The sequence below is a fragment of the Nelusetta ayraudi genome, unplaced genomic scaffold (assembly GCF_046127955.1).
Source record: "Nelusetta ayraudi isolate G7.1 ecotype Tasmania unplaced genomic scaffold, CSIRO-AGI_Nayr_v1 ptg000135l, whole genome shotgun sequence".
Lineage (NCBI taxonomy): Eukaryota > Metazoa > Chordata > Actinopteri > Tetraodontiformes > Monacanthidae > Nelusetta > Nelusetta ayraudi.
This window is the reverse complement of record NW_027466185.1, coordinates 2,497,116-2,509,710: the sequence shown is the minus strand read 5'-3', so window position 1 is coordinate 2,509,710 and position 12,595 is coordinate 2,497,116. Positions and strand designations below refer to the sequence as shown.

Genomic DNA, 12,595 nt, shown 5'->3' with positions numbered 1-12,595 from the left:
GAGGGTGACACACTGTGCAAGTGAATAGGGGCGTGAAAAATACTGTGTTGGCACCTCGACAGTCCTTCATTGCACATTAGGGCAGATGCACGTGGAGCAAATGTATATGTGCACGAGTCTCACAAAGCGGGCACTTTACTGTGACCATTGTTGGCTCTTTAATGTGGTATTAATTTCCCACGATGTGTATATGTATACATATATAATGCTGAGAGCAGAAAAAGGCATAGCTGTAATTCAGCTAAACAATTACCTACACAGGGACAAATCATCACTCTGCACAATGTGATGGTAGCTGGATTGATGCTCCTTTGAATCAGTCCAAGTGTGTAATGGCAAAAACATGGCAAACACTCCAAGAAAACACAACACAAAGCTCAGTTCAAAGTCATTTTCGTCATATATAGTATTTATTTACACTTTCTATTTACAGTTTGTTCAATTCAAAATCTTCTCTGTACATAGTTTTATAATTCAACAACTACTGCTGTCATCCCACGCGCTCTGTTAGTAATTCTTTTTTTTTCTTCCGGGATTTGTTTTTGTTTTCTAGCTCTCAAGAGGCAAAGAAGGGGGGGTTGGGAAGAGTATCGTACTTTCATTTTGGTTTCTCACAAATATATTTTTAATGTCTGGGGGAAGTGGAGCGAGAAAACAAAGCCAAGATATGAAAAAGCCTCTGGAAATGTGACTTAAAGATAGCCGGATGGATGATGCTCCAGTGATCGCTTCCCAGTTATTGTGCGAAGATGTGTGTATTGGCTCTAGCCGAATACTGACTCAGCTTTCATCACCACCATGTGTGTGTGTGTGTGTGTGTGTGTGTGTGTGTGTGTGTGTGTGTATTTTCTGTATTGTCCAAGTTTAGCTGAGGAAAGAGAAACCACACCAACACGATGGAGTGCCCGCCTGCCGTCCATCAGTGTATCAGTTCACTGTAAGGCAACAAAACTACACCCCCCACCCCCACCTCACCTGCAACAAACCACTTTCACAGACACACAAGGTTCGCAAGAAGCAGGACTCTACAGCTAGCCTGGCTAACAGGTACGCAGCAGACTAGCCTCTGCTAGCCCCTCTTGCTATTTCATAAACTTTGTGCGTTTCCGACCAAAATTTCCTTGGCAATATTCAGATTATAGCTAGAAAATGTCAGGAAGGAAGGAAGAAAGAAAGAAAAGCAGCAGAACAACGGAACGTTCCAGCTAATATGACACATTAAAGGAATAGCGAGTCAGCAAGTTGGCAGGTGGCGCTGTTCTGCCGCCCTTTGGCCAGTTTAAATGCCATTTGTTTGCCGTTTGTTGATGTCGTACATAATAAGCGCCTGAAGACTTGTAAAGTGTAAATGTAAACCTAGCTAATGGTGGGGGTCATTGCAACTGTAAAAAAAACCCAAACAGAACTAGTTTCAGTAACATTAGCGTTAGCGTCAGCCACCGCAGAGAAAGGATCTGGTTTTGGAAAGCAAAGGTGCAGCTACCCGCTTTTAAAATAGTTAGATAAAGGTTGTCTATTGCTAAATTGGACCGGTTTTGGTTTTCTCGGGACGGCCCCAGAAAGAAAAAGACACCGTATTGCAAATCGCGGTGGTTTTGTTTAGTTGCTCCAAACGCGACCTGTCGTGAGAAACAACAAGATTTACGGCTGTTGCTACAACCCCCAGCTTTGATTGGTCAAGTTAGCGAGGGGTGTGGGGGAGAAGAGGGCAGAGCTCGGCAAACTATTTGTGCCATGCTTTGAATTGTTGGATTTAAGACAAACCAGACGTGAAAGAGGAGCACAAACCCAGTCAAGTACTGCCGACTGTCAAGCTACGTGATTCCGTGTCTTCCGGGGTCGTCAGGCACAAACTTAAGAGGCTTGTCGTGTAAACATCATTTGAATAAAACAAAATATAGAAAATCAAAATCCTGATGGAAAGCATATAGATCCTACAAAGGAAAATGAAAAAAGGCCACGACTTTTAAATGAAGTGCAGTTTTTTTTCTTTCTCTTCTCCGCTGTCAGACGGCATTTGGAGACGAGGAGGCTGCGAAACTGGAGCAGAATATGGTTGGGGTTGGAGGGCAAGGGGAACAATCCCAGCGTGTGATCAAAGAGTGACGGCTCTCACAGAAGGAAAGAAAGAAAGTCCAGAGAAACCCAGCATTGAAGTCCGTCCGTCCGTCCGTCCATCCATCGTTGGTTCTTGTTATGTTTAAAAAAACAAACAAAAAAAAACAAAGAAAGAAAGCAAGAACGGCAGCGAAGGAAAGAAACGCGTCTTATTAAGGCGAAAACCGCTTGTTTCAGATGTCGACACGGCGTCGAGAGCCGTCCGGTTCTGCTTTGGCTGCTGGACTCCATGAACCCACTTCACTTCATCTCATCTCATTTTTGGGGACCCCAGTACTTGCACCCCCAAGCCCCGTGACTTGACGTCCCAGCTTGGCAACGGCAAGGACTGTTGGCCTTTTGAGGTAGTCCCAGTCCTGGAAGCAGGGGGGCGGGGGGGGTCGGGGAGGCGAGCAAATGCGTCTTCTTCAAACTCTTCTTCGTCTGAAAACTGGCGAGTGACAAAAAAAATGAAGGGAGATCTCTGGAGGCCACATGTTGGCGCTGATCAGTACATAAAATAGAAAAAAAATTAAAAGTGAAAAAAATGAATCTTGATTAATTTAAATAAAAAAAGAAAGGAAAGAAAAAAGGTGGACGTCCACATGTCGGGATGCTACACTGCACATCTTTTATCGATCGTCTTCCCGTCTCTTTAGTCACTGTAAAAAAAGCCCCCCCGCTGGGCAACAAGAGGGAGGGGAGGATTAAGATCAGAGGGGCGGGGAGGGGAGGAGTGGGGGATGGAGGGGGGGGCGCACAGAGGCTCATCATCTCTTGTAGTGGTTGGGCGCATCAGCGAAGGCAAACTTCAACCGGTAGGCCTCGGCCAGGAGGACGCTCACTTCCTCGTTGCCCCAGTGCATCGTGGGTAGGTTCTGCAGGAGGATCATCAGACCCTGCGGGGGGGAAGGAGGAGAGAAAGAGGAGTCAGGATTACCAAACAGACAATGCTAATCTAAAACTAAACAAAAAATTTAAAATGGAAATTAAAAGGCAAATTGGATGCGATTCAGTTATCCGACAAATTAGAGGTAGCAGATAAAAGATGCGGGATGATCAGGAATAAAGGTAAGGCAACAGAAGAAAAAATGAGCTTCAAGTGGTGGGAAGCAATGTCGGCAGCTTCACGTTGTGAGACATCAGCCGAGGTGGCGGAAGTTTGAGTTTGAATCTCCACAACCCACTGGGTTTTTGTGGTGGAACACAGAGGTGGAAGGTAGCAGAGCCACAAGAGAAAAAATAAAATAAAACAAACAAGCCCAAGGCAAGAAAGGGGTCTCCCTCCTGTTTTATACCGCGTCTCCAAGTCACTGAGACTTTATCAACTCTGTCAAAGTGTTTTAATTATAGAAGCACATTGCTGCCACGCTAGAAAAAAGTATAGTGCACAGTTATCACGTAACAACATGAAGGTTTCACCGTCTTTCATGATCATTTTCACGTTATAACATGAAACTATCATGTTCACTTGTTTATACCTTGTTTCCTTTCGTTTTCGATTAATCGACTTGAAACATGGAAGATTATCACGTAAAAACGTGAAAGTTTCACAAACTAACTTGATAGTTTCACATTATAAAATGAAAAATATGTAAAAATGTGAAACATTAAAGAAATAACACAATAGTTTCACATTAAAATGTCAAAATGATCACGTAAATGCGTGAAACTCAGGGGAGAAAAGTGAAGTTTCACGTTATAACGTGATACAGAGTAGGGTTGCACATCTCTATGCGCTAAATGATTGGATATGTATTGAGATAAACAGGTTACAATTACATTCAAAAATATACTTTTATTCGATACATATCCATTCGCTAAGAAAGATTTGATGCTATGATAAATATTTGTTGTAGATATTTTATAAAACAACATTTCATTCCATTATGACAGTGACAGTACAATATTTTCTTTTCAAATATGACCAAAACCTTATCAAAAAAGACCAAATATCCCAAAGCATTGTTCCTTTATGGCACTTGCAAAAACACATATACAAAACAGAAAAAAATGACATTAATAAACATTGAGCAAAAACAGGTAACAAAAGGGCAAAATCTTGCAATGAGCATAGGGCTTTAGAGGATTGTTGTTGGACTATAAATTTTTGGAATTAAGGGTGGGTAAGTGACTGAGGCTGTGTGAGTCAAACGCAGTGATTTATTTTAGCATGGCAATGAATAAACGTTTACATTTACATCCTGCTCTGTAAAGAAGGCCATGCGCGATTCATTAGCTGCCTGGGCGCGGGTGGTTAGGGTCCCTCCTCTCTGAGGGTCTACTGACTGGGAAGTGGTTAGGGTCCCTCCTCTCTGCTACTCTCCTGACTGCAGCTGGCCAAAACTCCAGGATGTGACCGTCTGTAACAACTTTGGGGCGGGGGAGGGGCTCGTGGCAGCACCCACTGCTCGCTGAAAACAGGAACTGCAGAGGAACGATACGCGCTGTCATGTCAGTCTCCAAAACATCAGAAAAGTCCATCCATCCATCCATTTTTCATACCCGCTTAGTCCCGAGGTCAGGGTCACGGGGGTCTGCTGGAGCCTATCCCAGCTGTCTTAGGGCGAAGGCAGGGGACACCCTGGACAAGTCGCCAGTTCATCGCAGGGCCACATAGAAACAAACAACCATTCACACTCACATGCACACCTATGGACAATTTAGAATGTTCAATTGACCTCACATGCATGTTTTTGGAGTGTGGGAGGAAGCCGGAGAACCCGGAGAGAACCCACACAGACACAGGGAGAACATGCAAACTCCACATCAGAAAAGTCTCCAATAAAAGCAGGAAAATGTGTGGCTCTGGGAGATCAGGAAAGAGTCAGGTCCAGTTGAGTGCAGCCCAGAGCCACACACACACACACACACACACACACACACACACACACACACACACACACACACACACACACACACACACACAGTCTCAGCCCCCTAGTGTCTTTCTTCTCCGAGGGGCAAATGAGACTCTCCTGACAGCCATCGAGAAGAAAAAACAAGCCAAACACAATTTGAACTTTATCACCACCGTCACTGCCCTGGTGGTGGAAACATGTCGGTGACGTGTTAAAACACAAGGGGGGCTGGCAGTCGAAATCAATGGCATGAGGGATTAAGACCAGGCATGGGCAAACTGTGGCTCGGGGGCCATATGTGGCCCGTTTCGCTTTTTAATTTGGCCAAACTGCTGTATTTCATCCAATTCTTTGAGTGTCTGAAGAGTAATTTCAATAAAGAGCTAAATAATGTGGAACTGCAAAGACACATATGTTGTTGTAAGGCTTTTGCCATTTTCAATTGACATTAAAGCACTCTTTCTATATATCTCATGACATATTCATTTTCTCCTAAGGCATGGGTCACCAAAGCATTCCATCCATCTGCTTCTGCTCCTCGGTCACATTCTACAACCCATTGTGGCCCACCCCTGGTTTAGACCAATAATTAAGGGGGAAAAACAATCAGACAAAAAATGTGTCAATCTGTGAAATATATTTCAATACCAAATCGCACGGGTCCTGGCTGGCGGGGACCTTTTTTGTGTGCACGCACGCACACAAAAAGGAAAAGAAATTCCAAATCTACATTTTCATTAAGGCTGAAAGGACTCAGTCGATCAGCTACATCATATGTTAGCTCCTCTGATGAGCCTAAATTTTATTCCTATTTCTTTTTTAATTCATATAATTTTGCTTCTCTTTGCACTATATTGATGCTGTAATGGTGTACAATACCCCAATGTGGGATTAATAAAGGCTTCTATTCTATTATTTTTGGGAATTTATTCTATTCTATTCTATTCTGTTCTACATCAGGTTCCGAGGTGTTTGCTTCCTTCGGCTCCCACTCCTTGTTTTTAATGAGGCAAGCGAGGTGACCCGACCCCTGAGACTTTTGTGAGAGCGAGAGAGAGAGAGAGAGAAAAAAAAAATAATAATTTGGTGTTCGGCAAAACAACGTTTTCCTTCAGCAGCTAATTAAGCTCGGAGATGCTGTCCGAGAAAGATTCCGCAGATTAGTGTCGACTTTCCAAATGTTTGGGGTTAGGGTTAGTGTAGAAGAAGACAAAAAACCTTTCTGCGATAAAATCGAAAAAAAAAAAAAAAATGCTGCTACTCAGTTGGAATTTGGGGCGCCGGTGGGTTCAACAGTTGGAAAAGAAAAAAAAAAGGAAGGGGAAGAAAAGGGTGGAGGAAGAAGAAGAAGAAGAAGAAGAAGAAGAATATTTTGATTTTTACAAAAGACGACGAAGACGATTTTCAAGAAAAATAACATTGAATGGCTGCTCTTATTTACATTCGTCAAACATTACACAACACAAAGCTCAGCAACACCAATCAAAAATAAATAAATAAATTAAACTTTTATATGAGTACGTCACTAAAAGATAATGCCCCTCTGTCACTGCACACAGCGCCCCTTTAAAAGTCCACATTTCACTGAAACAGTTCAAAGAAGGAGAAGAAGAAAAAGGAAAGAAGAAGAAGAAGAAGAAGAAGAAGAAGAAAGTGGTGGCAGCCTGATCAGAATTCAGCCTCCTTGTCTCTCATCTGTATTCAGGCAAGTGTTGCTCAGGACCCCCCTCCACCCCTTTTCACCGCTCACCCTTCGCTGCCATTCCCACACACACACACACACACGCACACACACGCACACACACGCACACACACGCACACACACACAAGCAGACTGCGCAGACAAGGGTTCGCACACCGGAAATGCTACTCAGAGGAAACATTCGGATGCCAGAAAACGTTAATTATCGTTAATTGTTAAAAGAGCCAATCAGTTGCCAAGCCCTATGGGGGAGGGGCTGAACACAAGAAGAGAAGTCGCAGTACTTTCTGTTAGCCGGTAAGTTACAGTGGCAACATGGATAAATCATAACAACTGGATACTGGACTTGTAAAACTTTTGATCAAAGTTTTACAAAAATACAGAATAATTATATATAAAAAACATGGCAAGAATGAATAAGGGTGTTTGAAGTGTTATGCAGTACTATACAATATATCATTACTTGCAAACAGTGAAATGCAAAAATATGACACTATACAATAATAATAACAATGATAGTGATAACATTAACTGAAAGCAATTATGGAGTTCAAAAAAGAAGCAACAAACGAAAATGAGAATCTAGAATTCTCATAAAGCGGGCAAGCAAATATCAGAAGAGACTCCTGGTAGAACTGTGTTCCAGTCCCTGCGAGACACAAGTGGAGCTAAGTGGCAGGAGACAGCGTCGCTACGTGCAAGCGCATCTTTTGAAATGAATAGTGGCCACTAAATGATGAGTGAGCGACCGGCGTCTGATCAGCGGCACACGAGCAAGCTGCCACCGCACAAGTGCAAGCCGGCAGAGGACGAGGAGCTTCATTAGGGGAGTGTTTGTGGGCGCTAGCCACCTGTTAGCCGGCTATCGCTTCTGCCCGCGCTAATGACCTTTAATACACCTTAATTACGGACGTCTTTCAAAGGAGAAGGAGCAGGAGGAGGGAAAGCAGCAAACACAGGAGGCAACACTCCACTGCTGAGAGGCCACAAGCAGTGGACGGTGTTAAGAAGAGGGAAAAAAAAGAGAGAAATTAAAGCTGCGAGCAGCGTCCAAGGGACTGAGCCGGTCTATCATCGGGTCAGAGACCCAATTGTAATTGTAATGTTTATTATTAAAGACGAATAACTTCATCAAATCAAGAGAAAATGGCAACATTTGGCTCTCTAATTTTGACACACCAGTACACTTAAATGGCCGTAGCGGCTACTAGGAAGGTCGGAGAGAACAAAAGTCCGCAACCCGCGCGTTCCTCTCTTCAAGACCTTCATTTTATACGCTGTCTTTCTTTGGTTTTGACAAACAGGAAGTGCGCCATTTCTATTTAGTTTTACTGTTTTTTTTTTTGTTTTTTTTTAAAAAGACTCTTCCCACAGTCCAAAAACATGCATGTGAGGTCAACTGAACATTCTAAATTGTCCGTAGGTGTGCATGTGAGTGTGAATGGTTGTTTGTCTCTATGTGGCCCTGTGATGAACTGGCGGCTTGTCCAGGGTGTCCCCTGCCTTCGCCCTAAGACAGCTGGGATAGGCTACAGCAGACTCCCGTGACCCTGAGCTCAGGAAGAAGCGGGTATCGAAAATGAATGAATGAATATTTTAAAAATGCAAAAGTCAAGAACCGTACGTATGAGACAGACAAGTTTTAATTTTTAAGTATTGGATAAAGCTTTTTAATTAAGATAATTAAGTTTAACCAATTGCATGTGGGAAGGGGGCGATTTTGAACAATCCTCGGTGGATTTTGAGTGTAGTGCAATTTTGAAGGGCCATACAATGAAAACGCTTAGAAAAGTAATTTAACTTTATATACGAAAATGAAAGATCAAGGTCTTGTCTGTCTAATACTTAGTTTCAAGCCAACAACATTTGCGGTTTTAGATTTGTCAGGAAAGGGCAAAGGGCATTTCAATGTTTTTACCTCAAGGTGGTTGATTGGGGTTCAAAACCGGGGAGAATATCAATAAACATTACAGATACAATCTGGTCTTCGCCATGGGGGGGCTCAATTAGTTCTCCATCTTGCACGCTTGGCGAGCCTCAAAGTGGTTAATGGCTATTGATACACAGGGGAAAGAGGCTAGTCGATACAGTCAGAGCTTCAGAGGGGAAGTTGGTTGTCAACTACAGTCGGCAGTTGCAGCTTCAAACCACCATCCAGGTCTATACGGTTTATATTTATATAAGAATATATATAGAGCAATTAGGGTCTTGCTCCTAGTTAGCTGCACCACCGGACCTTTCAGGCAGACATCTGTGTCTGTAAGCAGCTGGCCGCTGCTGAGCAGTGTGAGAGCAAAACAAGTTGAAAATTACTAAAAGTTTGGACCTGCTGTCACTTCAAAATGTTGTCATCAGGGCAGGTTTGCTAACAGCTAAAGCTAACTGCCGTGTTTTAAATGCTTACCCCTTGTTGGGGATCTGTGCACACATCTAGCAAAGGAGGAAATTCTGAAGTTAGGATGGCAGCCAGTGGATGTTATCACTCGTCGAAGGTTAAGGCTTGAGTCAGCGAATAAACAATAACATTAGATTAGCATGCTACTTAACAAATCATCACGACAAACATCTGCCAACTAACGATTCAATAGCCGCCTGAGAACATGTGGCAACATAGCAAAAAGGGTCATAATTAGCATCTACCACATCCCAAACATGGCATTTATTGTGTCTTTTTTCTTAAAATCCGCACACGTCACAGAAAACATCACACATTTTTACACTCTCAAAATGAAAAGTTCAAGGCGGACGTGCATGGATGTCAAAAATATGCAGTAATGCATCAGTAATGACGGCTTTAGCTTGTTTCTTAGCCTGTGTCACTCAAGAAAAGCACACACACATCCACACGTGCAAATCGAACACTGCTCCCGCAAATTAGAGGGCAAACCTTCCTGCCAACCAAAGGCTCTATTTGCTGGCGAAATTAGATGGCGCTAAGCGAAGTGAACACAATAAGTACCCGAAGTCCTGCGAGGGTGCTTTGTCGCTTTACTACCCCCCTCCTCACGCCCCTCACGGTGACAACCACAGCTCCCTCGCAGCACGCCGTGAAAAGCCCTGGAGAAATTAACGGGGACGGGATGACAGGTGTCGATGCGCCAGCTGACAAGCGTTTGTAGCTTAACAGGTGGAGAAAAGAAAAGAAATACGACAATCACCAGTGGCAACTTTCTTTGATGCAAGCCACTCCTATCTCAGGCAACCTTTTTCGGGAAAAAAACCCAACAAAAACAAAACAAAAAAACAACAACAACAATAGTGTTGATTTAAAAGGTCCGGTCTGTAATATTTGGCTTCATTCATGTTTGGATGTTGGTAAAGACTATCCATAAATACATTAATAAAAGTGTATAATTGCAGAACAATAAAAGTAATTTGGTTTTCCTACCCTTAGAATGGCTCTTATTTACATATACCACCATTTTTCTACGGAAACCTGGTGTGGACAATCCAGCTACTTGACAACATGTTGTAGATTTTCGGTAAATGCTCACATCCTCAAATAAAACAACGAAGAAGAAGGTGGATGAGGAATCCAAGCTTGTGTGCGTAGGCCACCGTAGTTCACTGGCAAAGCTCGAGAGAGAGGGAGGGTGAGCGGGATTAGTGCTGCAATCTAAAATCTGACCAATAGATGGCAGACTTTTGCACACCGTACCTAAGTAATTTCAATGTTCTTCTCTCTTTTGTTATTCCTTTTTTTTAGCCACGCGAGTCACCCAGTCCATAATCAGGACACACAAGTAAATACAAAAACACAATCTAAAATTTGACCACTAGATGGCAGAAGTTTACACACTGTACTTTTAACAACGAGAAGTCGACTTGCCTCCTTGCACCTGCGGCGGCGCCGCCACCACCCACGGGCACGGAACGCTCCGAGCTACTGGAGGGTTCCTAATAGTGTTTTGCGGCACCCCGAGGTGTGATGGGCTCAGGCACGGTGCTGTGGAGGCACATTAGCTTTCTACAGTTTGTATAATTACATAAAATGGCCACTCTGGCAAACAGTGGGTGCTAATGCAGGAGCTGGGGCCGCTGTAGTGTAGCAGAGCCCACGTCGGGTGGCACGGCAAAGTGCGAAAAATTTCCCTGGGACAATGATGTGTTACCACTTCATGATAGACCAACACTCACTGCCTAACTACTTAAAAAAAAGTCTGTATTGGTTCAATTAAAGTGTAAAAGGTGATGAACGGGGTTTGGTATACAAGGAAATACGGAAACAGTAACAGTAGCCAGCAGCTTGGAATTACTACTTTTTTTCCTGCTTTGCTCGGCAATCAAATCTTTTTTTTTTTTTTTTTAAATAGTGCCTTTGAAACAGTTGTCATGTTTGAGCATAGCTTGAAAAATTCAGCATCACTTTTGACGACGGGGTCACGGCGTACTTTAAAATGTCAACCAATTTGTATTAATAATTTGGTAATAATTGTTAATAATTAGTTAATAATTGACTAATTAACTAATTATTTCCTTGGTTCGTTCCTCTTCGTTCACTGTGGGAAAGTTTATTTTTTTACTGACGACTTCAACTTGAAGTATTGTGAAATAAACTGCACGGACTATCATGTCCATGGTGCTGTAAAGAAGATTTCACAGCAGCAAATACAATCTCTGTCCAAGGTGCTGAAAACAAGAAGACACTGAGGGCAAGAAGTATCTCTGTCCAAGGTGCTGAAAACAAGAAGACACTGAGAGCAAGAAGTATCTCTGTCCAAGGTGCTGAAAATGAAAATCACTGCAGGCAAGTAGAATCTCTGTCCATGGTGCCAAAAAACAAGAAGCCGCTGTGAGGAAGCAGAATCCATGTCCATGGTGCTGAATCGGACATAAAGCCACACTGTTCAGCTGAAAAATGTGACCCTCCCTACCCCCCTTCCCTTCACCACACCAACATTTTAGATCCACATGAATAGTGGGGAACTAATCAGTAATCTTAAAGCTGTGACAATGTTTAGCTTTCATCTCATGCCCTTTGCATAGTAACAACATGGCTAAAGATGAGGCAGATTCACATTTCCATTGGGTTAATGGTCCACAGGGGGGGAGAGAGAGAGAAAGAGAGAGAGAGGGTACTCAGGGGAGCAGGACAGACACACACAAGCACAAACAGGCATTCACACCTTCCGTAGCTTTTGTGTTGGAAATGTCAGCAGCTGTCTCTAGGGGTTTTGTACCGGGGCAAAGCCGTGGTTTGAGACACGCACGCACACACGCACGCACGCACGCACGCACGCACGCACGCACGCACCTTTTTTCCCCCCCTTACACAGAGCAGTAGCTAAATTTAGCTTTTTGCATTTGTGTAACTGTGAGAGCCCCTCGCGCTACTGGTCCGTCAACGGGCAAACTGATGCAACACACTCAGATTAAGCTGAAATGTTTAAAAAATAAAATGAAATAAAAAAATAACTAAATAAAAGCACAAGCACTGCAGCTTTAGGTGAACTTAGCGCCAATTATTCTCCAAAGTCTTGTAAAAGCTTTGTGAAATGTACTGTGACAGTTTCAATGGGGAAGAAAAACAGTTGATGCTATTAGCAGCACGATGCTGAGAGTCTGCCTCTCTCTTGCCAACGCATAAATAAATTATACGACACATACAAAAAAGCATCGCCGCCCTCCCTCAGCACACTGTGCACAGTGGCGGGGGAGAGAGTGCGCTCAGTGACGGCATTTGGGAAGGTGGACATCGTATAATATTCCAGGTTTCAACTTGCCTGGAGGAATCATCAACAAATCCCAAGCCATCGGTGGATTTGGTCTTCCTTCCAGCTGGCAGTGCACGCTGAGCAAATTCTGATTAAAAACTGTGTATCCAGCTGTTTCCAATAACAACCAATGGCACGTGTTTAGTTATTCTCATGAGGTGTGGAATAAATTAAGGATCTGAACTCGCTCATGCCAGATTTAGCCGCTAATACAGAGCAAG

The 12,595-nt window shown here is 43.3% G+C and overlaps 1 protein-coding gene across 3 annotated transcripts in view; it reads right to left on the bottom strand.

Moving 5' to 3' along the window:
• Positions 1-388: 388 nt before the first annotated feature.
• The window catches only part of tbc1d22a (TBC1 domain family, member 22a), a 126,015-nt gene continuing 113,808 nt past the window's right edge, over positions 389-12,595 (bottom strand). For all 3 annotated transcript variants that reach the window (XM_076051792.1, XM_076051794.1, XM_076051793.1), the window contains one exon: positions 389-2,996. In XM_076051792.1, the coding sequence (XP_075907907.1) occupies positions 2,868-2,996 (129 nt within the window). In that variant the 3' untranslated portion in view covers positions 389-2,867. The remainder of the gene's footprint in view (positions 2,997-12,595) is intronic.